The following is a 27,626-nucleotide window of genomic DNA, read 5'->3' as shown; positions in this document are numbered from 1 at the left end:
GTGCTGCGCGTGTTTGAAGCCGCCTGTTGGTGCTGTTGTGGGGCATGTGGCTCAGAGGAATGGGGCCGTCTTCCTCTCTGACCCTGGGCCGTCGATGAAAAAAACCGACAGACCGAGCGGTAAAAGGGCTGGGGATGCACAACGGCACAGAAGAAACACGGCTTTACAGGCGAAAAACCAGGACTGCTGATGCTGCTAAACATGGAGAGTCACCTCCTCTGCGGAATAAAGCGGGTTTACTCTGATGTGGCCGGTCAGTGAGGGTGTTAAAGCTGAAGATTTGGACCATACTTTGTTTTTTTTTTTGTTTTTTTTAACCGTTGGCGTTGATACACACATCTGCAATGATGCAGCGGGCTGTGGACTGGAGAAGATCCGCTGCGATTGTCCTATTTCTGGGATACCTTGTCTCCAAAGCTGCCACCAAAACACTATCGGAGGACACAGCCACTGAAGGTAAAAGTGCTTTAAACATTTTTAGCCCAGTAAAACGGCTCGTTAGCTGGCTATTCTGGTGGCTAATGGTGCCGCTAGCCTGCTGCTCGGATGCTGATGTGACCTGAACTTAGCTAACGTTAGCAAGTTAGCTGGTGGCAGAAGGACAGCACGAAAACTTCTTTATTATCCAGCCTGATTTATGTCCCTGGATAACATTTAAAAGCAGCCGTTTAAAACCTCCTTCAGTCGTGTATGTGGACAATACTTGGACTACAACGTGTCCTCGCATTGACCAGAATTATGCAGCAAAAGGAGAGTGAGTCCAGCTGCTGTGATTTGTCATTTTTATTGTCAGAAAACTCTTTGTATGTGTGTGAACAGGGACACCACCTGGATCAGGTTTACATGAGTACCAGCAAGCTCAAACTTGCTTTTGTGCAAGTGCTCCAACTAATGATTATTTTCTTGACTAAACAAATAAGCAGTTTGTCTGCAAAAGGCGAGAAAATAGCAAAAAATGCCAAGATTTCCCAGACTGACATGTTCAGATTGCTTGTCTTGTCCAGTTGTTCCAAACACAAAGCTACTCAGTTTGCTGTCATTAAGAGCAGTGCAAATGTTAACATTTAAGAAGTGGGAACCAGTGAATTTATGGCATTTTTGCTTTAAAAAATAAGTTAAATCAGTGGTTTCAAACCAGGGTCTAGGGACCAACAGGGGTCCTTGAGTGGGTTTTAGGGGGTCCTCAGTCAGGCTGCAAGTAATGATTATTTTCACAATTAATCGATAAAAGGTTTAGTTTGTAATATATTAGTGTGAGAAATGCTCATTACAATTTCCCAGAGCCCAACTTGACACCTTCAAATTGCTTCTTTTGTCCAACCAACAGTCAAAAACCCAGAATAAATTATAAAGAAAAGCAGCAAATCCTTGCATGTAAGTAGCCGAAACAGCAAATATTTGATATTTTTACTTAGAATTAAGTGGTTTTAAACATATTACAATTAGTTGTTGTAGCTGTAGTCCCCAGCAAAAGGATGAATACAACATTTTAAAACTTTCATCACATTTTTTGGAAGTTGGAACAATAAGGGAAGAAGTGAGGTTGGCTGTTGTGATTGATTGTAACTTTGCAGTGGTCATAGATTCATTTACAATAAAGACTTAGTTATCTTCAAAGGGTTACTCAGAGAAATTAAAATCCTCTCAAGTTTGGGGTCTTTGGTCTAAGGTGGATCTATTGTCGGGTTCCTTGACATAAAAAAACCTGACTTAAAGTAAGGCTGCATATTGTGGTAAAAAATAGGATATTGCAATTATTTTGACAGATATTGTGATTGCAATTTAATTCATGATTAGTAAAAATGATACTTTTTGCAACATAGTTTTCATTTTCACTGACAAAAAATTATTAATAAAAATATGTGACATATGCAGCTTCTTTGATTTGGATATTACACTTAGCCATATTGTGATTTCAATATTTTGACTTAATTATTTATGCTCAACTTAACTGTACTTGTAAGATAAAATTAGATAAGATCAACTTAATTGATCCCACATGAGGAAATTAACGTGTTGCAGCTGCAGAAATATAAGAATATATGAATAGTAACTTTAAAAAAAACTATATATGTATACAATATTGATGATTGATTAAAAAAGTATTTTTTAAGGAAAAATTCTCAATCTGCTTAATCTTATTTGATGGAAAGATACTATTTTGTAACACTCCCACTAAATGTACTCTAAAGCAAACATAAATGGTTGTTAAAAAACGGAGACAAAAAAGTCCCAAATAAAGTTAGAAGACAAGATGTTGCAATAAAGAGTTTATTGCAAAAATTGCACTTCTGGGAAAGAATTTGGCTAGCTAGTAAAGCTTCTTGTGTCTGCAGATAGCAGTGTTAGTTGCAAACCATAACAGGGATGTGGTGGATGAATAATTTCCTTTCAGTGTCCGAGGGTATCCCGCCACTACAGCAGCAGACACATGCAAAGATTGAAAGCCAGCATGAATCACAATAATCTGTTGGCATCTCATTCAGAAACTAACTTCAAAGCTGCCCTGTCATATTCACTACTAAAAGTGGAGCCACATCTGTTTTATACATCACTTTTATCTCTCGCTCGCGTGCAAAGCACACACACATCGCAGTCGTTTGTGTTTGGTAACATTTTTGGCTGGCCTACATTCGGTCCTCTCACTACAACTGTGTTTACGGTAGAAATATGAACATAAACATACAATAACTATGGCTGTGAATCAGTCAGGGTAAAAAAAAGCAACACTGGGAAATTATGTTTCTCAACATTGCAGATTTGATCCCTGATATTTTATAATTTGATGATTAGTTTTTGAAGTTGCTCTGCTTTTCTGCGTCATGAAAATCGGCTCAATTCCCAACAGCCTCTGGTAAAGAACAAGGTTTAACTCCGGTGGTAATTCACAAGATTGTCGTGCTTTGAAGTGTGTCCCGGCCTCGCTCCGCTCTCTGTTGCCTCTTTCTTCTCTAGCGTTCCCTTTGCCTCAGACTGACCTTCAGTTGTCCCCAAGGGGGTGTGTTCGGGTCAATACTGAGGACTTCTCCTGGTCTGTCCAGCAGCAAGCAACATGGATGAGTGGAGCCAGACAGACAATCTACCCGCAGATATAGATCTCACTCACATTACTGCTGCCCATAATAGGCATGGCATCGCATCTCCAGCAGACAAACATTCGCTGCAGCTGGACAAGGGCTGCTGGGAAGTAGACCAGTCAAATCATATTGTGTCACCAGCTAGCCAAGCTTGATTTTTAATCACGAGATGCTGGTGTGTGAGTGTTTACTGCAGCCCACTTAAGAAAGGACACATCAGGTCATGAGATAGCACAGTAGTGAGGGGGAGAAGGGGGTCAACAACCTCCTTAACCAAAGAGCAGAACCAGTAATGGTATATATAGTACAGTATGTAGACTGTGGTATTTATTGAAGTCAGATAAAGAGAGTCCCATTTGCTGTCCAGCGTGAGAACAGAGCCCTGATGATGTAACTAAACTGTGGCGTCCCCTGCTGAGTTAATGGGATTGACCATGCTATCTAATCTTACTCTTAATCCAGATTAAGGGAAGTTAGCAGGCTGAACACCTTTTGAAAGCCTTTTTTTTATTTATAATGGCTGAGTTTTAGTGTGTGCAGGGTTCCTACATAGTATGGAATTTGATTCTTACTAGTTTCCAGCTCTGGACAAGTATAGAAAAAAAGTATGGAAAAAATATGTGTGTTTGTGTGTTGCCCCATTCTGTTTTTTAAATATAAAATTCAGAAATTGATCATATGAGTAGAGTGTTTCTCATGGTGTTTGGAACAGCCAGTACAGCCAAAACATTTACTACTGTGTGAGAGGGCGCGGGCCAGGGTGAATTTGAGGTTGTCAAAAACAAGACAAGAAGTATGCTGTGTGACTGAACTCACACTTTTACAAAGAGCTGCCTCTACGCCTGTTTGTCACAACCTGTTAAACAGCACTGCAGTTGCCTTATACAGGATTTATACATGTCCTTAAAAAGTCTTAAATCCAATAAATCAGAATTGTAGGCCTTAAAATATTATGAAATACAATTTTACCAGGGCTAAAAAATTAATTGGATTGTAAAATGAACATTGTTTTTGTTAGGTTGCATTGTATTGATCACACTGTAACTACCACAAAATAAAACCAACACACCCAGCCAGTGTCTGTGAGGAAAGCTAGCAGGCTTTTGCTCTCACAAAAAAGCCACTTCTAGAAGTAAATAAATTATAATTGTTTCTGTTAATTTTATTTTAATGTGGGTTAATGCCAGATCTGGCTTGAGAATGTTGAATTCAGTGCTCAGCTAAAGCCTGTAGATAATAACGAATTTGAAGCCTGCTGCAACTTGTGTGAGAAAGTGTTGACATGGGAAGTCAGACAAACATAGAAATACTGTTAAAACCGATGGCAAATGCCTGCCATTACTCAGTATTGTTCTGTATTCATTCATTGGAGGAAATGCTAAAGTCTGTCACCAGCATGACCCACCTTGTAGTTACAACACAACCAAATTAGTTTGAAAGGAAATGCAGCAATATTTTTTTGAATTGCATATACTTTATATATACAATAACATTGCACTATTTTAGCATTACATCTTGAGTAAAATGCTGTACAGTGAACTTGTCTGGGTTTGAGGGTTATTGACTTGCATGAGCTACACTACTTAGCTGCAATCTCCTGGCAATTATTTGGCAACATAATAGTGACATAGTAAGAATGTAACTTACATGTTGCTGGATTTTAAAACTTCTTATTTACATAATAAACATCTAGCTGTTTGTACTCAGATGTCAAATATGGTCTGAAAAATCTACTGAGAAATCTGGATAAGTATGGAACACTGAAATGGAAAAATGTAGGAACCCTGTGTGTGTGTTTGTCTGTGTACATTTTTATTTTTTTAAAACCAAGCTTTTATTTGCCTGTGAGTGTCCACATGTTGTGGCATGTCATTTTTTCCCTGTTGGTGACTCATACTTAATCTCACAGACCTTTGAGTGTATTCCTCATTTTGTTCCCATAAGATTTTTAAAAGGTCTATTTTGCAGCACACTGAGAATCAGATGTTTGTTATTTATCTGAATGGTAAACAAATAGCTTCAGACATTCTGTTTTCCTTTTGCTGTGGTTAAACAAGTTATTATATCCAGAAACACAAACAACAGTCTGTTGGAGCTTGAGGTCAAAATGACATGCATTGGTGGAGTTTTCATAGACTTCAATTCTGTATTGTATCCTGTATTTCTCTCTTTTTGTGTTGTTGACAACAGGGATGGGTGGTTTTGCCTTATGGTGAGATCTTTTGTTCTTCATTGGTATTATTTATTTAAACAACTTGATAATGTCTCAACTATTCAAAACAATGTGACAAGAGCTCTTGTGCTCTTGTCACATGATTTCTGGCTCCTCTTGTACCCAACCATGTGCTCCTGCTTGAGATGGTGAAAGAAACCTGTTGTGTTGCCCTCTTTGCTGTTACAGTCTTCTTACACTTTTTTGTTTGTTGGAGAGTTGAGTCTTGCAAACAAGCATTTTCTCCATTCTGGTGTCATATAAGGTCCAGTGTGTGAGATTTACAGGCATTTATTTGCAGAATATGCAAAAATTGAGTAAAATTTTTATTTTCATTAGTATATAATCACTTGAAAATAACAATTTGGACATGTTTGGTGTTTTCGTTACCTTGAAAGGAGGTCTGGAACCTCTAGAGGCTTCTCAGAGTTACTGCAGGGAAGCCTCTAAATTATTGTTAGACTCCAACATATTATTAGCAAAGATACATTGGCACATTTGTAAAATAAAATTAAAAACTCTCAAAACATTTAATTTATGTAACATCGGCAAAAGGCTACCTTTGAATCTACATGCAATTATGTGAGCTAGCTAATCTGCTGAATCACTGCACAGCACATACAATTTTGGTAAGTCTGTAAGGACTTGGCTTGGGAACCAGTGGGTCGCTGGTTCAATTCCAGCATGGACCAGAGCTGGAGAGGTGCCAGTTCACCTCCTGAGAGCTGCCGAGGTGCCCATGAGCAAGGCACCAAACTCTTAACTGCTTGTAGCACCTCAGTATGTGCAGCCCCCTCGCTCTGACATCTCTCTGATGCATGTCTATAGGTCCTGTTTGTGCATGCGTGCATTTTAAGCCTGTGTGTGTGTATAAAAAATACATAATGACATAACTATATATTGGGCAATTAACTGTATTATTATCCCAAGTGTACAGACCCTCTGGTAAGCCACAACAGATAGTTTTGTGACTTTGCAAGCTAGAAACTCTGACATACCCTCTGCCTCAGAAACCACCAGCTATGGTAAGCACAAACATGAGAAGACCTAAAAATATTTAATACAGAGGGGATCCCTGCTTTGTCTCTCTGACAACTAAGGGGTTTATGACCTAAAAAATGTTGAAGAACTCTGCCTTAGAATGTGACATTTATATCTACAGAAGGCATGGGTCCTCTTCCATGGAGGTTGCCATTTTTCTACAGTAGCCCATAACAGCCAAACCAAACACTCGCTCAAGATTTTCCAGAGTTTTACGGCCACCATAGGTTCTTTTATGATGATCTGATGTCTTCATTTTCTGCACTTTTTAGTTTCTTCAATGGACGCTTGAGTAACGTTTGAATCACATGATAACGTGTGTCATATGTTCGCAAAGTCTGTTTCCATTGCACTTTGTAACATTTTGCTTTTATTGATAGACCAACTTTTCCACTTTGTCCAAGCTTAAAATATTTCCATACAGGTTTTTTATGAGCAAGTTGTTTGTTCATTATAAACAAAATTATTTAGGGGGGTTTTGCTGACATTAAGGTTGTCAAATGTATCGATACCACTTGTTTAAAATAGGGATGCAGTGATCCAAAACACAGTACTCAGTCCTATACTGGCCAAAATCACTGGACTGGGTATTGCGGTTGAAAAAAGAAAAAAGTGTAGTTGGTACGATCCATTAGCCTCAAATGTCATGTAAACGTTTAACTAAACTTTGAGCGACATGCCGTAAAAAGTGATGTGTCACAAGTAACACACATGAGCAGCATGTATCACTTGACCAGTCAGCAGTACTGTCATGTCAGCGTTGTGGAGTTATTTTTAAGGTCAAGGAACAAAAACCCAAAACAGCTGAGTAGAATTTATGCAGTGTATTTAAATTTCATTTTGAATGTTTGAACAATGCTGACCAATCAGAAATGCTGCTGGAAGTTCTCTGGGTGAAAAAGTTTAAATAGAAAGAAGCAGCAGTTGCAGTTTTGTGTTGTTGGCTCTGTAATTCTTCCCTCATGAGAGTAGAATATTTGTTTCACAGTTTGATGTTTTTGGGATGTTTTTTAGAAGGCTAGATTAAGTGAGTTTTAATAAGAGCTCAGTTGTTTAAGGGAGGGAAAAAGACGGTATCAGATTGAGGACATGAAAAAGTGGTATCAAGCCATTCCCAGTTTAAATCAATACTGCATCAGTTAATTATAGTATTGAAAGTACAGAAGCTATAAAAATGATTTAGGTGCTCATTCAGGACATCAGTTCAGTGCAGTTCTTTGTTGTCCTGCTTCAAATTTGGCTTGCAGCAAAATCAGACAGTGTTCAGTGATGTTTTCTGTTCCAGCACTGAAAAAGAGATCTAATATATCATATTTTGTGTGCCTAAGACTTTTTTTGTTGCGGTATAGAAAGAGGAATCAAGTGTTATTTTTTATGCTTGCACTGTGTGTAAGTATAAAATCCTGGTATCGTGACAAGTCTACCTGAGATCACGTTAAACTCCAGATAACTTGTGTCGTGATAAGCCACTAATTTAATGAGCTGTAAGCGCTTGTGAGGCTGCAACTGTTATCTGCAACCCTAACTCTGGATGTTGTGTACAAGCAAGCTTTCCACTCAGCCTCGAGTGCAGAAAGCATCTGTTTCCCCCCTTCTCTTTTTGGAAGAGCACCAAACCCCCTGACACACACCCAATGGAGGCCAGCCATACCATGCATTTCCAGTTTATCACACCTCACTTTTATGGTGCAGGAATGCTTTGCCTCCCTGTAACTTCTGGTTAATACACCAAACACGCATTAATTCAAGCTGTAGTGGGCTGAAAAACATTCGGTTTAGTTTTTCTCTCCTCTTGGGTCTACCACTCTCCACTTTCATACAAACACACACCACCACCCTGCTGCTTTGGCTGCTGTTACCAGGGATAATTGGTCTGAGATCGCAGTGTTGGTCAGGCAAAACTCTCTTTGATACATTTGTCCTCCATATGGTGCTCAATACACACAGATAAGGAGTCAATACAGTGAGGAACAGTTATAGAGTCACTGGTTTGAATGAGATATTTATCCATAGTCAGTGTTTTATCTACAATAGATGGCAGTCATTTGCCAGTGGGCAACTAAGCAATGTACAGTTGTAGACAGGGTCAACAGCAAAATATATTCTGTTTCAAGTGTTTTCATTGCTTTATCTTGCCAGCAGACAGCCTTTTCCAGTGGGAAACTGCCATTAAATCAGCCAAATATCACTTTCTCCAAAAGAAACCAGACTCCATTATGAAAATCAGTCATTTTACCTTGCAGAAGACATGAGTTGCTCCTCTACTGCTGTCTTGATCAATGTATCATGTATCAATGTATTATTCCTCCAAACACTAGAGGGGTGATCAGGCTGAGGATGGCCATAGTAGATTTAAGTTAATGCCGTTGACCACAGGTGTTGCCATTTTGGAGAAGGCATATAGTTTTTGACCGTGCTCGGTCATCATAGCAGCTGTATTTTGTTTTTTATTTTATTTGTAAACTTATGAGAAGCAGGATTCAATGTTAATATACTGTATTTTTCTTCTCTTGCCCAGTGGGACAAGTAGATCAGAAATCTGTATGCTCAAAGTCAATTTGTAGTTGCCCCTGCACAAACTGTCATATTTGTTAGCGGTTCTCAAGTAACAACCAATTGTCAATGATAATCTAGGGATGTAACATCTATAATATGTCAGATGATAGTGTAAAATGTCAATTTCCAGCTTTTCAAAGTCCAAGGTGATGTCTTTGTAGGTCCTGTTTAGTATGTCTAAAACCCAAAGATATTCACTTTAACATTATATTAAAGAAAAGTGAGAAATATCCATATTTGAGGAGCAGAAAGCTGCATTTTTGCATGAAAAATGACTCTTATTGATTAATAGATTATCAAATGAGTTGCAAGATTCACTAGCCTGACATGGCATGTTACTTGTCCTGGGCAAGTGGAAAATCCTTATTGTTGAACCCTGAACTGGATGTGATGGACAATTAAGTTTGGCCACAAATTAGGTCATTAAAAGTAATATAAAGTAATATAACATGTTGGTAAAAACTGGATATGATTTTTCACGTAATTCCAATTAGCAGCCAGTTGCAGCTAAGGTACAGGACTTGGTCACTACATCTTCTAAGTATAGCGTTCATTTAAACTGATTTTGATTTTTTTAGGTGGGTAAACTACATTTTGCTGGTGACCCTGTCCACACCAGTACATTGTTTAGCTTCATACACTACAACTATCCCAGTAAGATCTTTGGTGGTTCTGCAGGCCGACCATCTTCTTCTCTCGCATGCATTGGAGCAGAAAGGAGACTCCCAGCTTGTTTAACAATGATGCCACAACAGGAGTGATTTATTGGATAAGGAATGGGAGGGGACTGTTGCATTTGTCAGTCTGGAGTCTCCCATGGGAGTTCTTTTTAAGTGAGCACAGCTGGTACCCCTAACAGCATATCAGTGGGAGTGGGACAGGAAGTGAGGTCATGATCTCTCAAACACACACACCCCAAATCTTAATGCGATGGGGAGGAAATCTTTTTGTTTTGCAGTTCTCCGCTGTGCCAGTGTAATGAAATGGAGGAATGAAATGAAGGGTGAGAATGAAAGCAGCCACAGAGCGGATCTTCACACCAGACCTCTCAGGATAATGATGTGTTTGGTTTAAGATTGACACGTTGCTCTGCCAAACCCCGTCATATAACTACCAACCATGCAAAGGTATGATTTGGTGCAGCGCTCTGTTTTTAGGTGGAGCCGCCTGCACTCAGGCTGAACTCTCACCAGATTGTCAGAGTGGTTTCTCCCTGACCGCAGCAGGATCCCTGTGTTGGGGGAGGGTGGATTAGTCTAGCCAGGGGTATGTATGTGTTATGGTGTGTGTCATGGTGGGTGGGGTTGCTAGAAAGAGTTATGAGGAAATTCAGTTGCAGTGAATATGGGGGAGGTGGGCATGTTTGGGTCAAGAGAGAAGGAGGTAGAAACCATTTTAGCCTTGGTTGAAAGGTCATCATGGGTCAACCAGCAGCCAATGATCCAACAGGGTTCATGTTGTCATGTGTGCAAAGTCAGACAGAGTGTGGATTTATGTGGATGTTAGATTATAGTGTATAGGTGCCAAGTTGGTTTTTATATCATACCTGTGGGATCTAAAGCTGAAATTGACTTTTTGTTTGGTTTTTTATTGTCTTGCCTGAAATTTGATTTGCAGTAAACACCAGAAACCGTTCAGTGACTTTTTCTGTAGCAGCACTGTGTGCAGGTTGTTGATTAAAAAAAAATCTAAAATTTATAATTCTGGTATTTTGACAACACAATATATAATAGATGTGTGCATATCTTATTGTACTTAAAGCAGGGTTTTCCTAAGCCTACGCTGACCCGCCTCAACCGGTCCTAAGCATCTGGTAATTTTATTTTCAGGGGATGTATTTTTAAGATGTTTTTTAAACTACCGTTACAGTGGGACGGCTTGGTTGGAAACATAGATATACTGGTTGGAAAGCTCAACTTCGAAAGTAGCCATTTAATTTCCTTAATTGTTTTTTGTAAACACAGCATTCCATGACTGCATAATCAGATTCCCTGTAAAACTCCACTGTAGTTATTCTTTTTTTTTAAGTGTGTTGAATAAATGACTTATTTATGACAATGCACTGATTTAATTTTAGGCCCTATAAAATCTGTGTGATGGCTATTTTAAAATTCTCAGTTCCTTGATTCTGGCCATAATTAGAATATCACAGAAACTTTAGGGCCCCACCTTAATGCAGCCATCACTCTGTTGCTGACCCACGTCAGGCTCCATTAAAAAACAGACACTTGGCCACTGGGCCCACGAACTTAGCTGGGAGAAACCCTGTAAAATGATAATAAGTGTCTCGATACACTCGACTATATTATAGTTTTCCTTGAGATAGGTACCTACAGTATCCCAAATGTTTCCAACAATGGCTGAACCCAGAGAAATCTGTAACTTATTCAAGTTAATGGTGAGTTTCTTAGCCACTATTTGCTAGAATTTAATATATAACACCAAACCCAAACTCTCCCCCTCCCCTTTTAAGGTTTTTCGATGCATGAAATTATTTTTGCTACGGCCACAGCTTGTTTATTTTTATGCTACATTTTTAAAACGAGAGCAGCAGAGATGTATGTTGTTAGTTGATGACGTGTCTCTTGACATATTCCTGCATCCAGTTTCTTTAGTGAATAATCTGTTAAGGCCTATAATTTCCACATTATTTTGTCTTTAAACTGTGAGAAATTAGGGGGAAATGCCTTTATAATTTCTGACAGCCCATGGTGAAATATTTTAATTGCAAGTTTTAATGAACCAACAGCCCAAAACTCAAAGAAAAGCAGCAAATTCTTTGCTAGAAAAATAGCCAAAACAATTGATCGATTAATTTTCTGTTTATCTAACCAATTAATCATCTATTTGCTGCATTAAGATTTTGTTTTATCTGTTTACATGGTAGTAGTACAGTTCGCCAGGCATTCATTGCACCATCTGTCATGCCTCAAAATTTAAATCAGTCTCACACAGGATGAGACCAGGATTTTATCACGCACAGTGTGGCACGCAGTGAACTTGTGAGATTGTTGTTATGCTCCAGTCTATTTGAGCCTTAATGTGAGCCTTTCTTCAGTCATCAGACGGACTGTGTGAATTTCTTTTATTCCTCGTCTCCAGTAGAGAAGGTGTTTATATGTACAGTTGTTTTTCCCCTCTGGTCCAAGGCTTCTTTGAGAGAGGGAAATGGTCCATTGTTTCAGAGGGGAAGTGCTGTTGGCGGGAGTCCAGGAAATGGTCAGACGGCCGTCTCTTTGTGATTGGCCGGGATGTGGAATGCCGTCTCCGTGGATTGGAGGCAAAGGGCCTGGCACTGAAACAAACCTCAGTTAAAGAGATGACTGTATTTTAGACAGCTGTAATTATAACACCACTGTGTTTTATGTCTGTATATATACAGAGTGATATATCACTCCCAGTTATAAGTGATTTGTCCTCAGTCTCTTCACACCAACACTCACATTTACACTCTGCTTGTTTACAGAGGTGACTCTGAAGGTTCACCTGAGCGATGCCAGCACTCACCAGCCCCTGGGAGGAGCCACCATCCAGCTCTTCGCCAACCACACTCCTGTAACCACGGACACCTCATCAGCTGACGGCAACACCTACCTGCGCTTCCCCTACCGCCTTGGGACACCGTTGGTCGTCACCGCAACTAAACAGGGATATGTGCCAAACTCTGTGCCCTGGACTCCCTCCAGATTACCTGGTATGTTTGTGTGTGTGTGTGTGTGTGTGTGTGTGTGTGCACGCACGTGCACATGCATGTGTATGAGAGAAAGAGAGAGAGAGAGAGGGAGAGAGATTTTAGGACAAATGCAGGAGTCATATTATGAAATAGCCACATATAGATCGGTAGTGTTGGCTACTTTCAGGTTATTGATTTCAATGTGTGCTGCCTGTTTAATGTGTAAAAAGTGTGTGTGTTTGTGCCAGGTGTGTGAGCTAATGATAAGTGGAGTGCTCCATTACTAATTTATTACAATAGATGCCAAAACCCAGCAAGGGGGCTTCTTAAGCTTCCCTTTCACTAACACACACTCACACACACAAAAACTCCCAAGAGGCTGCAGCACAGGCTGCAATACTGTGTGTGTGTGTGTGTGTGTGTGTGTGTGTGTACAAGTGTGTTACTGGGGGGGGGCGTTATTATGAGCCAATGGAACGGCGGCCAATTGGATTATCACGCTTACCAGCTCTGAACAATGAAGGAGTGAAAGGAAGGAAGGAAGAGGAGAGAAGTACAGTTTGCTGGGTCAGACTTGTGTCCTGTGCTGCAGACAGGATGAAAGCAGGACTATTAAAAATGTATAAAGATGGTTTAACGACTTGTTATGTCCAATAGTGAACAGTAAAGTGGCCAGGTAGATTGCTCCAGTTTGCTTCTTATCTGATTGTGAATTCATTCTGTCAGTTAATGCAGTGTGTGTGTGTGCACTGTGTGTGGTTTTGTTTGTGTTCCAGTATTTTCCTCCATCAGCCTGGTCCTGCTACCAGAAAGAGCTGCTACTCTGATGGTATATGAAGATGTGGTGGAGATTGTTTCAGGCTTACAAGGTAAAAGTTTTGTCTATTTAGTAGGGGAGGGAGAACAATCACTTCCCTTAAGTATTGTGTTTCTCTTTTTTAATGATTCCTGAATTGATTGATTTTATGTGTGTGTGTGTGTGTGTGTGTGTGTGTGTGTGTGTGTGTGTGTGTGTGTGTGTGTGTGTGTGTGTGTATTTCCTCTGATCTGTGAAAAGAAACTAATAGCTGCTGCTGTCACATTGCTAACTCAGTCTGCTATTCTGGCTTCAACACTCAAAACACAGTCACTACAGTAACCTCAAAGGGTCAAAACTCAAAATCAAAATTCACAATGGTTTTAAAAATAAAGCCATCATTTGGTGGAGATATTATGTGCCAGGAGCAGGTGCATGTACGGTATTTCTATATTTATATTATCTGTTTTATTTATTTTGTTATGGCTGTTTACTTCAAAAAGTATTATGATCAGCTAGCTAGCTAAGAACAGTTCATGTGACTTGATGCAAACCTGACAAGTTTGAAAAGTTTGGGTGATATGGCAGTTTAATTTAATGTAACTCCACGCATAATATTAAATGCAGCCACAACAGTAAAAATAGAAAATTCAAATACTGTTTTTCCTCCATGGGACAGCTCACCCGGGCAACAGCGAAAACATCCATATCTTTTAGGAATAAATTAGTTAAGAGTCTTACTACAAGATCCAGTAGTAGACAAATCCATGATAACTGGACAAAATACATCTGATGAGGAGGTTACATGATGTGAGTGAAAGCTCCAGACCAGCTACTGACCTTGTGGTGAGGCTGTTGTGTCACTTGCTTTTCAGATTAAGAATGAACTTTGATTCTCAAATTTTAACCAGATTTTATGTTTGCAAGAACCCAAAATTGTTGTGTTTTTAGCTGAAAGAAGATATTAATCTCTGTAGATCTAAGTAGCCTTACTTTTAGGTAAGAGAATAAAGAGAAAAAGTCTGTGTTTGCAAGAAAAATAAATTGTTAAACAACGTTTTTTGTGCTGAAAACCCATGTATTTGTACATTCTGATTCTGCTTTGCCCCTGTTTTTAATAATAAAAATAAACACTGATAAATTAACATTTAGTTATAGTAAAGACTGAAAATAATTAGCCGTGCCCACATATTAAATGGCCTATTGTTGAATAAGATCTGACAGACAAGATGATGAAAAATCCACCCTCCTGCGTCCACACATGCTCACAAATATAAATCACGAGTCTGTCTTTGTTAGTCGGCCTCTTTGTTAAAGTGTGTGTAATTATATTAGATAAGGCTTTCTCACTCAGGCACAATCAATATAGTCTCTTTGTCTGCTGTGTCTTTTGTGCGTCTGTGACCGACAGGGGAGTAATTTAACGTGTCAGCTGTGTTGTCTGACTCAAAAAAAGATTTCACAGACACAGCACACATAAAAAATACAGACACCATTAACATTTAAACCTCTTGAGTACACACACGTCGCCCCACAGCACGTGCCTGAGCAGAGCGTCATCTCTGCCCTCTGTCCGACACACTGTTTGTCATGATGTTGTGAACTTGGGTGCCCAAGGGACGGATAAACCTTGGCATGTGGCATGAAGAAAGAGAATGAAAGAGGAAGAGGAGGAAGAGGATGATACAGTATGTGCTATAGAAAGTGGGGTTGTGGGTGGAGCAGTTGGAGAGAATAAGGGAAGAAAGGGGGATGGGCAGGGCAGTGTCCAACAGAAGGAGGAACAGATGAGGTGAGAGAAAAGTGGAGGGAAAAAAAGACAAGAAGAGAGTTGAGGAAGGGAACACACAAAGAACAGAAACAGGGTCATTTCCTTTCACAAAAACAGAGCCACGGAAGGGAAGTAACACACACCTGAATTTCAAGAACGCAAAAGTTAAAAGATGCACACACTGCAGAGCCAAAATTCATGTCGAGTGAAACACAAACACAGCGAACACTCGTATACAGCTGGATCTCTGTCTCACTGCTCAGGAATGTGCACTCACAGTCGGACCACAATGACATCACCTTGCTGAGTCCAGCTACATGCAGTTTTTTACTGTTTATTTCTCTTTATGTATAATTTGTTAATGGCAGGCAGAGACTGGACGGGTCACAGCGACGTGGAGAAATGAAAAGGAAACAATTAATTGCACAAAGAAATATCAGAAAGAAACGTCACACTGACTGGGAGAAAAAGTCGAGAGAGGCATTATCTTGTCTGTATTGATCCGGAGTTACCTCCATTAGGCCTAATTTGATGGCTGAATTTATAAAAAGGCATTAGGCAAAGACGAGGAGTATAAAATTGCCTTGTAAAGCATCCTGAAACAACATCAGTCTGCACGACATACTATCACTGTCAGGTTAAAACCTTGCAACTGAAAGTTTCTTTAAAATTAATGGGGGAACCGAAGTAGAAAGAATCACTATATATACAAAATATTATTGTACAGTTTTCATAAGTCTGATGCGTTATGAGGCACAGAACAAGAGTAACATGCGTTGGAAGTCATGTTTGTGTCCAGTGTTCACTCTCCTTTTAGCTCTGTTTTTGGTCTCCACCAACTCTTGAGAAAAATACCTGGCTCTGTGGCTGCTAAATGCTAGTCACTAGTAGGTTCCTTGCAGTCAGTGGGTTCATCTGAACTTTTATGCTAAAAATAGTTCTCCTCTGCAGCAGAAAATGATGCTATGAGAGCGGCAAGAGTCAACCAAACCAATGAAGATGAGGGCTTAACAGCCAAAACAATGAGCTAAAAAGCCCTGAGACCGTAGACCTTAGGGCAATTGCTGAGTCAGAGCATACTTCTTTGCGGGTTCATCAATATGAGCAACCGCTTTTAAGTAGTATTGCATAAAAAAATCTAATTGCTCTAAGCAAAAACGGTTGATTGTATAATTTGCCTCATATCTTTGACCCATTTCATAGTTTTACTGAAAAATTGCACAGCCCACCTACACACTGGGCCAATATGCACTTTTTAATACTTAAATGAAATGTGTTTGTAATTTTAAAACTTTTATCCTTTAATACTTTTTATCCTTTTACTTATTTAAAACTTACTTTACATGTGTGCAAAGGTGCGCTATGGTCTGCATGACATAAATATCATCATCAAAAATGTACACGTAGGCTCTGCACAGGCCTCCACATACACACAACTTGTTGTGACTGTGTCTACTACAGACTCCGGTCTACTTTGCATGTGTGGAGCGCGTCCTACAAACGGGACTCCACAGGGTAGTATAAACAGAGCTAACAGGCATCCATAGTGTCCATAGCTGCCCATTTATGTATCCATTCATGAGGATAATCCAGTCCTTAGTCTGCCTTAAAATACTTCCCTGCCCTGTCTCTGGCATTCAACCTCAAGTCTGTTACTACTGAAGATGAAAATCTTTTAAAATGAGTCACAAATATATACTTAAATTAAAAAAAGGCTTAAAAACAGGCTTAGTAATTTCCTGAAACAGCTGGGAACCAGATTTTTTTTTAGCAATTGCTGCTAAAACAAGAGTGATTAGTGCATATGTTGGGGACTTTAAGACACATTTGGTGCTCTAGTGAGTCTTTGCTGCAGCAGGACGGTGTATGTGGGATTGATTCAAAATAAACTACTGTGCCCACAACTGTGTTGTTCTTTGAAGTGTATTCAACACAAGCAGTGGTCTGTGGCACAGAGGAATATTATGTATCAGGGTTTGGCTGCACAGGCAGTACTCATTAAAGGATCAAATTATTATTGGTTTTGGTCTTTTCAGGGATTTGCTAACAATAAGAAATCACCAACCTCATACTTTAAGATGTACTGAAGAGATTTGGTCTTGGCTTCACTATTAATAAAGACATATTACCAGACATTTTGAAAGAAAAAAAATGCACCAATGTACGATCTGCACACGGCATAAAATTGTTAACACATAGGATATATACACCTCCACACAACACTGTATTATGTGCAAATACAGTCAAAGTGATCCATGGTCTGCTCTGTCTGTGTGCGTGTATCTCTTTCTGCAGCTCTCACGGAAAGAACGCAGAGTAGAGAGACAGTGAAGTAACTGTTGGTCGCTACAGTTTTAAAGGCCAATTAAAAAAGACCTTAAAAGAGGCAAAACATGAGAAAATAAGTAAATACAGGCGGAGGGCGGGTTCTCTGCAGATACTGACACCACACTCTTCTAGTGGGTCATAAGTGATGATTTAGGGGGATTGTTTTTATTACCCTCTACATTGTTTTTTAGGAAAAAACTGCATATTTTGCTCTTAACACTGTTTGCTTTCAACATGGTTTCTGACACCTTTGTTTCTGTCTGTCACGCCTAAAGGTTTGAGGCGTCAGCCCACGGTTCACTTCCAGCGCAGAGCTCTGAGTCTTCCTTCCAACACATCCTACGCCAACCTAACTGCTCTGCTCACTGTGGCCAGCACTCCCTCGCACATCCAGCACTTTCCACACCTGCAGGTCCTCAGCGGCAATGGCACAGGTGAGGCTCAAAGTGGCATGTGGCTGCAGCACAAAGGAGTTTAAGACTATGCTAGATATAGATATAGTAGAGTGGGGACACAGATGAGAAAGCTACTGAGAGGGGGTGGGGAGTGAAGAGAAGAAGCAGTGGTACATCAGAGAGACTCGACCCTGGAGAGGCCTCTCTGTCTGACCTCCTGAAACACAATAACCCCTGTGTGTGTGCGCGCCTGCACGCTTTCAGGCAGTCTCATCCTCGTCTTGATGTGTGTTTGTCTAAGTGTGTGTTGTATGAATTTGTGTGTCCTCTTTTCTCCTTCAGGTTGAATAACCCTCAAAAGCTTCCCCTCCCCACAGCCCGTACCTTCTCCCTCCAGGCTGCAAAGAATACTTGTGCTTTGTGACACTTTCCACCCTCCGTCTCTCAGTTTTTTCACTCGCCACCCTGCTTCCTTCTTTCCTGTCTTTCCCTTGTTTGCTTTCCTGTCTGTCTTTCCCCTGACAACTCTCCTTTATCTAAGCTTTTTTATGTTACTCCCTCCCACCGTCTGCTCCTTTCTCTGCTCCCCCTCCTGTGCACCTTATTCCCACTCCCTTTTCCTTTTTGCTGCATTTTTCTCTCTTACACACTCCTGCCTCTCTCACAGGGACAGAGAAGAGGTTTGAGTTGACTCCTGTGGCAGCCATCTCTGTTCACTTATTGGCCAGCGACGGAGCAGAGCTGCAGGTGAATGAGCCAATCACGGTCTCCGTCCCCCTGCCGGCTGACAGCGGCCTGAAGGAAAATGATCACATCCCTGCTTGGAGATTTGACCCGCGCCTGGGTATGTACGGACAGAAACACAAGAGCTTCTCTGACTTTCTAAGCATATGCACTTTTTTTTCATCTGCATATCTGTGTTTTAATCTCCCACAGAGATCTCTGGAAAATATCCTCAATCCCTTTTTAAAGTGCTGTCCTGTTACATATTTATTTCTGTGGAAATGAAACCTAATTCCATGAGTGAAAGATTTTTGAAATGATCAGAGGAGTATTAATACAATCCACGTGCATATCCACATAGTGCAGCCAGTTGTAGCTGTGTCAGGGTGATGAATGAATTTATTCATAAGATCAAAAAAAAAAAAAAAAGACCAACAAGCAGCACCACATTAATCTGCAAATCAAAACACAAATACTGCTAGAAAGCACAAGATTGGACTGTAATCTGCTGGAGCTCAGTTAAATCTTGAACTGAACAATAGCAGAAGGCTCTGCGGTCCTTCCTCTTCCAGCAGAGACCCTCCAATCCTCTCTGGACCCTCTGATTTATTTCAGCAAACTTAAATCTGTGTTGTCAGTGGTCCCACACTGCAACACACCCAGTTCTTCTTGGACAGGCTGAGCTGAGGGACGGTGATTAGATCATCAGTTGAGTCAGACGTGTCTATGCTGCAAAACATCCTCCTCTGTGTACATTAGTCTCACATTTCCACATCTAGCGTATCCCCTCATTACGTTGGTGCCAGTGCAGCAGAATGGTCTGTCAGGACCGATTAAAATTCTTCTGGTGAAATAAAAATGTAGTGGGTTATTTGATGTAGAGCTGAAACATTTAGTTAGCTAATCTCTTTGTAATGAAACGGAATAATCTTCTGCTAATGGCCACTTGGGGGCGGCAGAAACAAGCTGTGATCACAACTTTGAAATATCATCAACTCTTAAGGCAACGCGATGTACGATTTTTTTTTTTTGCGTGTTATGATTACATTACTAATGGTCAAATACTAGCCGGTCAACAAATTTAGTGGCACAGCCAAATATCAAGCAAGTGCAGTAACGAAATACAGTGAGTCACTCTCTTTTTCTCCTCTTAGCTTCTTTTGTCAGTATCCATTTAAGTCTGTTCGCCTCTGCCACAATGTGCATTTTGCACTTGGCCGCTCACGTTACCACAGTCATAGAGGGTGCTGAGCCTCTAGTTGCCCACTTATCTGACCCCTGTTCTTGCATGACACCAGCACCACCATCCCCTCCCATCTTGGGGCTGAAAACCTCCATCACCTGGTGATCCAGAGCTTCTGTACTAGCAGTGTAAACACAAACACTCCCCCAGTCCTCTGGTCTACAACTGCGGGTAGTACAGCTAACTAGCTAACAGCAGCCACAGTAAGTAGCGGTTTAGTTCACTGTCCATCAGAAAACTTGGTAAATCCCAGAGAGTTGAGGCAGAGCAGAAACAAAAAAAAAACTGAAATACTTAAATTCTCCACTGTGTTCACTAGCTAGTTGCTAACTGTATTTGTTGCTTGGTGCTGAGCATACACTGTAGTGTACGGTGGGTTTATGCCGCCTTCTGCTTAGAGTGAACCATAACAGTAAAGATCAGAGCCTGAAAACCGGAACAATGAGCTGAAAGATGAGTGGGGGAATAATTCTGTGTGGCTTTGTCAACATGAGCAACCCTTTGTAAGTAGTATAATATAGAAAACATCTGATAATATTTACTATTTGTTCTTAGACTTAGTGTTCTGTGGCATTTGAATCCCTTTTGATACTTTTAAACAAATCTTGCTGACTTGTCAACAGTGTGTTGATAAAGTGACTGTTCAAATCAATTTGATATTAATACAAGGAAATCCCTTTTTTAGATGACGCATTTTCTAAATATGTTCTTGTAAAGTTGAAGAGAAGAGACAGAATCCTTCCCCTACAGTCAAACTGTGTTGAGTCAGACCACATTAACAAGAATAGGCCACTTGTCATTGGGATAAATGTCTCCTTTTTTAAACATGTTTTAGTCCTAACTGTGTGTGTGATGAGTCAAACATTTCTCTCGAAATCTACCCTCCGAATATTCCAGCTAAATAAAGTGAGCCAATCACTGGACCTTCTTTGCTCTTGTGATGGTTTTATAGATCTCGAGGCTCAGTTAAAAGTGCCCAAAGTATCAACATCCAGCCCTTATGAAAAGGGCTTTGATAAAAGCTGAAAGAACACACACACACACTCACACACTTGTAGCCTACGCACAGCCTGTAGCAGCGTGTATTTCCACAACAGAAGCCATCCCCGGACCCCTCTCTCCGGGCTACATCTCTTGTTTCTTAGCAACCCAGCAAATAAATAACACAACAGAAAGGCCCAGGTCCTGATTGAGTTTCTTCACTGGGCAGTTAAGTGTGTGTGTGTGTGTATGTGTGTGTGTGTGTATGGTTGTCAATGTGTTAAACAGAGGATGAAAAAAGAAACAGACACAAAGAAACAACTTTGAAATCTGTCTGGTGCCTTTTTGGAGGGAGACTTCAGGCTGATGAAAGCTCTCTCACAAAGAAGCCTGTTGTGTTTACAAAGTGCGCACATGGACGACACACACACACGAAAACCTGTTTCTCTTGTATAACTGACAACCTCTCGTGTATTGTTATGTGATGTCATGTACAAACAGATCAAATTCACCTGTTTGTGTGTGTGTGTGTTTTATATGCAGGATTTTTACATGCGTTGGAAAAGCAACTTCTGCACGATTCTATCACGAATAAAAAAAAATACAAAATAATTTTGGCAATAACATCAAATTTAATATAATGAAGATTTGAAGTAGAGCCTAATCGTTTTGCATCAGCATATATATGTATGTAAATATGTAATTTACCAGTGCTTTAAGGTGCTGGAACAAGCTTTATGTTGTAGTAAAGGTCTTGAAAAGTGTTAAATTTAACTTACTTGAGTTTACTTCTGTCACATTAAAAACTCCTTAGGGCTTAAACATAAATAATTTAATAGATAACTTTAATTTTTGCTGGAGAGGCGTGTTAAAAGCCCTGATAAAGACCTGTATTGGTCAAAACATGTCAGCATTTTAAATGATTTAGCCAGTTTTTCCTTACTCACTGCTCTCATCTATATTTTGGAGAGCCTGGATTGCCTTTCTGATTATCCTGTTTTTTCTCCGTTTTCTAATAGCACCCAACACATTGTTTATCTACAGTTGAATATACAGTGCAACCAGTCTCTCTTTTTTCAGGTGCTGGAAAAGCTTGAAATGCACCTTGAAAATGCTTGAAAAGTGCTTGATTTGCCTTAAGAAAAGCTGTAGGAACTCTGCATATGTAAACAGACAGACCTTCACTCCGAGAGGAGTCTGATGATGCAAATAAGGGCAGCTTCCTCAGATGAACCGGCTGCTATCTGTGCATCTCTTGAAAAAAGAAGATCCGATGTCAGCTGTGTTGACTTTGCATGAATGGGTGAGAAGCAGAAGTAATATGCAGGCTGTACCGTCGTTATAAATGTTTGCATTGTGTCGAAGCAGTCGCAGGGCTCTCTGCTGCGGTGTATTGTATGGAAGCGTGGGAACAGAGTCATTAAATGTCAGTATTAAACAGGTCAGTCACACAGAGGGAGCGAGGACTCCCCTGTGGAAACAATCAGACAGAACCAGGGTGAATCCTGGCAGGGCTGGGCACAGGGCTTGGTGTGTGTGTGTTTGTAAGCTTATGTGTGTGTGTGTGTGTGTGTGTGTGTGTGTGTGTGAGAGAGAGAGGTGCTGAGTCATCTCTCTCATGTCTCTTTGCCTTTTCCCTTATCTCTCCTTCCATTCCTCCTCTTGTTTCCTCTCCTTGTTATATTCTTTTCCTGTCCACCTTCTTATATATTTGTCTTTCCTTGTTGAACATCCTCTCCTTTTTTTTTTTGCTTCCTCCCTCCTGAAGATCGATGCAGATTCTTGACTCCTTGATGTTGTACAACTGCGAATAAACATAGAAACAAAGTAGCTCTCCCCCATGCCAGCCCTGAAACCCAAATGAGGGGAAGTGTGAAGGCACTACTGAATGTTTCCTCTTGGAGCAGATTTACTGAGAGCCAATCAATCAGTGCCTTGGGCTTTGTTGTGGCTTTTTAGGTACTGGCACTGTTAGAGCTGCTATTGTGCTCCTCTTCACATTAGGCTGTCAGTGATATTAGACTGGGTATGCTGCCTCCCTGTGGGTGAGTTAAGTACTGAAAACACTCTCTCATCTCTCACAGAGTTTGAGTCTGGGGTTTATTAGCTATTAATCAGCTTGAAAAGTCTTAAAAACACTGAATTCAGACTCATCAAAGCAGACATTTGAAGATAATAAAAACCAGTGGCAGACTCAGGCTGTCTGAAGGGCAGCGGCAAAAAGAATAAAAAGGACACCATCTGTGCACGATGGGGCAGCAGCGTGGTGAAAAACATGATCATATCATATTAAAAACACAAAGGAAACTATTTAATTGTTTGAAGGCACGTAGGGCCAAATTATTCTCTAGTATGTAGCAGCTTATATGACACTGTATTGTGTTTTCTCCACTAGAAGGGCACCATAAAAGGCATTCAACCAAAAGGGAACTCCAGAAGGCACTTTACCACGTTTTGTCCACTAGAAGAGTACCCCAGAGGGCACTTTACAAGGCTTTACCAACCATCCAAAAGGGCACTTTTGCATTGTTTGTTCAAAAATGAGGGCAGACAGTAAAATAACACAAGAAAGATAAAATGAAAATAAAACCAAAGACGGACCAGAGCACAGAGAGTAAACAATAAATGAATAAAAAACAAATACATTAGATTAAAATCAGTATAAATAAAATGTATATCAATGTTTCAAAAGCTTTTACTCTTAAGAGAAACGCTTTAAGAAGAGATTTATAAGCTTGGGGAGTCTGTCTGAGTTGAGTAGGCAGAGAGAACCATAGTGTGGGGACTCTAATAGCAAAAGCCTGGTCACCCTTTGTCACAAATAGCTGAAAGTAACCCAGAGGGCGTATCTCAGTGGTTAAACCAGGTCGATAAATCAGAAATGTGTTCAGGAACAAGGCCATTTAAGGCTTTAAAAGTGTATCTAATTGCGGTTTGTCAGGAGACTTTGTAAACTTAAAGTTAGGTTGAAACTCTACAAAAAAGGACTGTCAGACATTTACAATAGAATGACAGTTACATTATTACAGTCACATGAATGATATACTTTATTTCAGTGGTTGTCCAGTCTTTCTTTTTTATGTAGGAAAAAAACACAAAACAAAAACTCTACAGTCCTGCAATAAAAATCAATTTTTTCCAGACAATCAACACAAAACAGTCTTCTAGTGCATCACTGATGCAGCTACAGCAGGTTCATCATCTGTAGCACATAAAAGACAAAAGTCACACCACAATACAGACCAGAAACAATCAAGAGAAACAAAACAACACAGACATAAACAGCTAGACACTCAACGAAGAGAAGACTGAAGTGGAGTGGAATGCGTCCTTCCATCAGATAGTGTTTATGTGCCTGTTTGAAATGTGTTACAGATGATATCGCTCTAATTTAATATGGGCTCTCATTCCAGATTTTGGTGCATGTCTGAAAAGATGATTTCTGACCATAGATGTGTTTGTAAGCCAGTACTGGAAACAGTGCATATGGCACTGATTTAGTGATACAGGTCCTGTCTTGTTTTGTGTCTTGGGGGTAGAGCAGTGAGTGTTGAAGAGGAGATATTAGTTATTATAGTCTAAAATTTAACTTGCAGAAACACTGTTAATTTAGTTTTTCTGTCATATTAACACGTTTTTAGGCCTGGAACATAAATAATTAACACTTGACAGCCATCTAAATGTAGCTGAATAGGATGCTTCTTTGTCTATACAGAGTCAGGTGGAAGTTTGCTGCAGTCCCTGTCAGCTGTCACCTTGTTGCTGATGCATTCTGAAATTTAATTGTCAAGTTCTGTGATGGTGTGTGTGTGTGTGTGTAGGTGCCTGGATAAAGAGCAGTTGGGGTCATGTGCAGAAGGAAGGCAACCAGCTCAGTCTGACCTACATCGCTCCTCAGCTGGGATATTGGGTCGCCGCCATGTCTCCATTACACTCAGGTGAGAAACTGCTTCGACTGACAAATTCTATTTACTGCAAAAACATTTTGGCATGTCATACACTTACTGTATGCAGGGTATAGTCATAAATGTGTTTCTTTATGAGCTCATCTTTTTTTTTAAAAGAAGTTTCCCCACCTCTTGTCTCTTCAACAGGTCCTATTTTTGCAAAGGACATCAGCACGTACCACACCGTGTTTCTTTTGGCTATACTGGGGGGCATGGCCCTCATCCTGCTGTGCCTGCTCTGCCTCCTGTTGTACTACTGCAGGTGTGTTAAAAATGCAGCGCGTTTCATCTTAAAGACTGTCTGAAGTTTCAAACTTTGTCTCCAAAATGAGGAAACAAATCAGAAATATACAACAATACGAGTTGAAACTGTCCTATTGTCATTTATTTGAATGTATTGAAATTTATCTAATTAGGATGCTGTTGTAACATTAACATAATGAGACTGGAATGTGTTTAGTTAAAAGTAAACAATAGATACTGCTACTGTATAAGTACTCAGATACCAGTGTTCTACTGCAAAAATACAGTAAGCTCCCAGGGAATTCTCTTGTCAATTTTATGTGGCTGTTTTTATTGCAGTATTTGTGTAGGGAAAGAAGTATATGAAGTCAGATTTCTCTAAATGAATCCTAACATCTGCTTCATCTCTGTGTTGTTCAGGCGTCGTTGTTTGAAGCCTCGAGTGTCTCACCGCAAGCTCACATTGTCCTCTGGTCTGGACAGCAGTAAGAGGGATCAAGCCACCTCCATGTCCCACCTGAACCTCATCAGCAACGAGGTCTGTCTGACTTACAGAGAATGGTACAATCTTTGGTCTGCACTGTGTCCTAGGGAATATCAAACAGAGGAAGCACTTAATTAAGACCTGTCCGGCTTAATTCAAGCTCCCTGCCTACCTGATTTAATATTGAAATTTTGACACCACTATTGAGGCTGAATATTGTACATTGTACTTTTAATTTAGAGGCTATATTTTAAAAGTTTCTTACACATAAATATTTTGCTGTCTGCAGGTGCAGCTGGAACTTGTTTCCACAGCGACTGAGCCCGACATGACCACACCGATGCTGAAACCTTTCTCATATGAGCACCAAGACAATCAGCGTCAACACAACATAATTCATCAAAGCAAACACAGCCGCTCATCTCTCGGCAACAGCCACCACGGCTCATCTCTTGGCAATCTGACGCCTCGCAGCAGAGACTACCGGCAGTCTGTGGAGACTTTCCAGTTAAAGTCTGCCCTTTCCTCCGGAACAGACCGGGGCTACCGTCAATCATACACCTCCGTCTGCTCATCCAGCAACCACATTTCAGATGCACTGTCGTCGGCCAATCATGGTCAGGCATCAGGTAACCAGCTGAGCAGTGTTGGGATTGTTGACTGCATCTCGCCCTCCTCTCCCCCTCACTCCCCCAGCAGAGGGGAGGGCTGTGAATGCAGAGCTCCTGACTACCTTTTGTCCCGATCTGTGGACCACCTGGAGCGTCCCAGCCCCACATCACTTGCCCGCCCGGGCCAGCTGCTCTGCTGCGGCTCTGTGGACCTCCTGAGTGGCGGAGAGGGTTACCCTAGGGTGCGTCCCACTCTGGTGATCCCAGCACACTACATGCGTCTGCCTGGAGAGCACCCTCTGTCAGGTCAGGCGCTCTTGCTGCAGACAGACCAGCAGAGCGACTTGGAGACCATCCAAGCTGAGCTCAATGCCTCACATTCCCAGCAGCCCCTGGGACAAAGTCCCACTAATGGCACCCCAGGTCCCACCAAGCAGGGCGACGGAGAGCGGCTGGGCCTGCCGGAATCTCTGTCTATCCCAGCAGCACTTGGGGAATCAGGTCTCGTAGAGATAAACAGTGAGGACACGTTGTTGGCTGAAAAGACTTTAATGGAGCTGAGAGGAGGAAAACCTCTGCCTCACCCACGAGCCTGGTTTGTCTCACTCGATGGACGCTCCAACGCTCATATTCGCCACTCCTACATTGACCTGCAGCGGGCAGGGTGCCACAGCAATTCACCAAGTGGAGGAGGACAGCAAGGAAATAGCGGCGGTGGGAGGCGTGGCAATGATGCCAGTCTGGACTCTGGTGTGGACCTGAATGAGCCGAGAGCGGGCCGCAGAGGGAGAGATGGAGAGCGGGAGGAAAGAGAGACTGAGAAGGACAGGTCGAAGGGCACAACAACACCAGCCTACACCCAGCTGGTGTATGTGGATGATCTGAATGGGGGAGGCAGCGAGGAGGAGACACCCAAGAGCAGCCCACAGGACAGTAAAACAGGAGCCATCCTGTCAGACAAAGCGGAGGGTCAGAGGGTGGATCAGGGTCAGGGGGATGTGGAGGGGAAAAGAGTAGAGGGGGTACAAATACAAGAGGAACCACCCTCACTTTCCTCTTCGTCCCCTGCTTCTCCTCCTCCCCTGCCGACACCAGAGGGAGAGACTTTCAGGACTGATCGTGCGCTGCTTTCAGTGTCTCCTGATGGCGATGCAGCGCACGAGGATGGAGAGGAGGAGAAGAAGAGTCCCTGGCAGAGGAGAGAGGAGCGACCCCTGCTGGCCTTCAACCTTAAATGATCCACAGATGACCGCTTGAAGGATAGGTTCACACTTTTTCTTTCTATTCGCATGTACATTGAATGGGGTTTCTGGTTACTGTAATTGTTCCTCCTGTACATACAGGCCCTTCTTAAAGTGATTTCAGTGTAAGTTATGAGGGAAACAATCCTCAGCTAGAGGCAAAATTACTGATTGACTTGCTGTAATTTGAGTCAAAAATCTGAATCCTTCTCCCAGCCATAGCTAATGGTCAAAATACATATGACACAAACATTTCAGTGTTAAAAAAAAGGGTGCAATCTGTTTAAAACTCATTAAAATGAAT

At 41.1% G+C, this 27,626-nt stretch overlaps 1 protein-coding gene across 1 annotated transcript; it reads left to right on the top strand.

Moving 5' to 3' along the window:
* fam171a1 (family with sequence similarity 171 member A1) lies at positions 1 to 27,626 on the top strand. The gene is made up of 9 exons (XM_084726844.1): positions 1 to 456; positions 12,353 to 12,580; positions 13,336 to 13,428; positions 17,730 to 17,888; positions 18,517 to 18,693; positions 24,618 to 24,734; positions 24,891 to 25,005; positions 25,407 to 25,524; positions 25,760 to 27,626. Exons 1-9 carry the CDS (start codon positions 345 to 347, stop codon positions 27,317 to 27,319), a joined length of 2,679 nt encoding a protein of 892 aa, XP_084582970.1. The 5' UTR covers positions 1 to 344; the 3' UTR covers positions 27,320 to 27,626.

This window comes from Lutjanus erythropterus, chromosome 9 (genome assembly GCF_056507025.1).
Source record: "Lutjanus erythropterus isolate fLutEry1 chromosome 9, fLutEry1.hap2, whole genome shotgun sequence".
Lineage (NCBI taxonomy): Eukaryota > Metazoa > Chordata > Actinopteri > Lutjaniformes > Lutjanidae > Lutjanus > Lutjanus erythropterus.
This window is presented reverse-complemented; position numbering and strand designations above follow the sequence as displayed.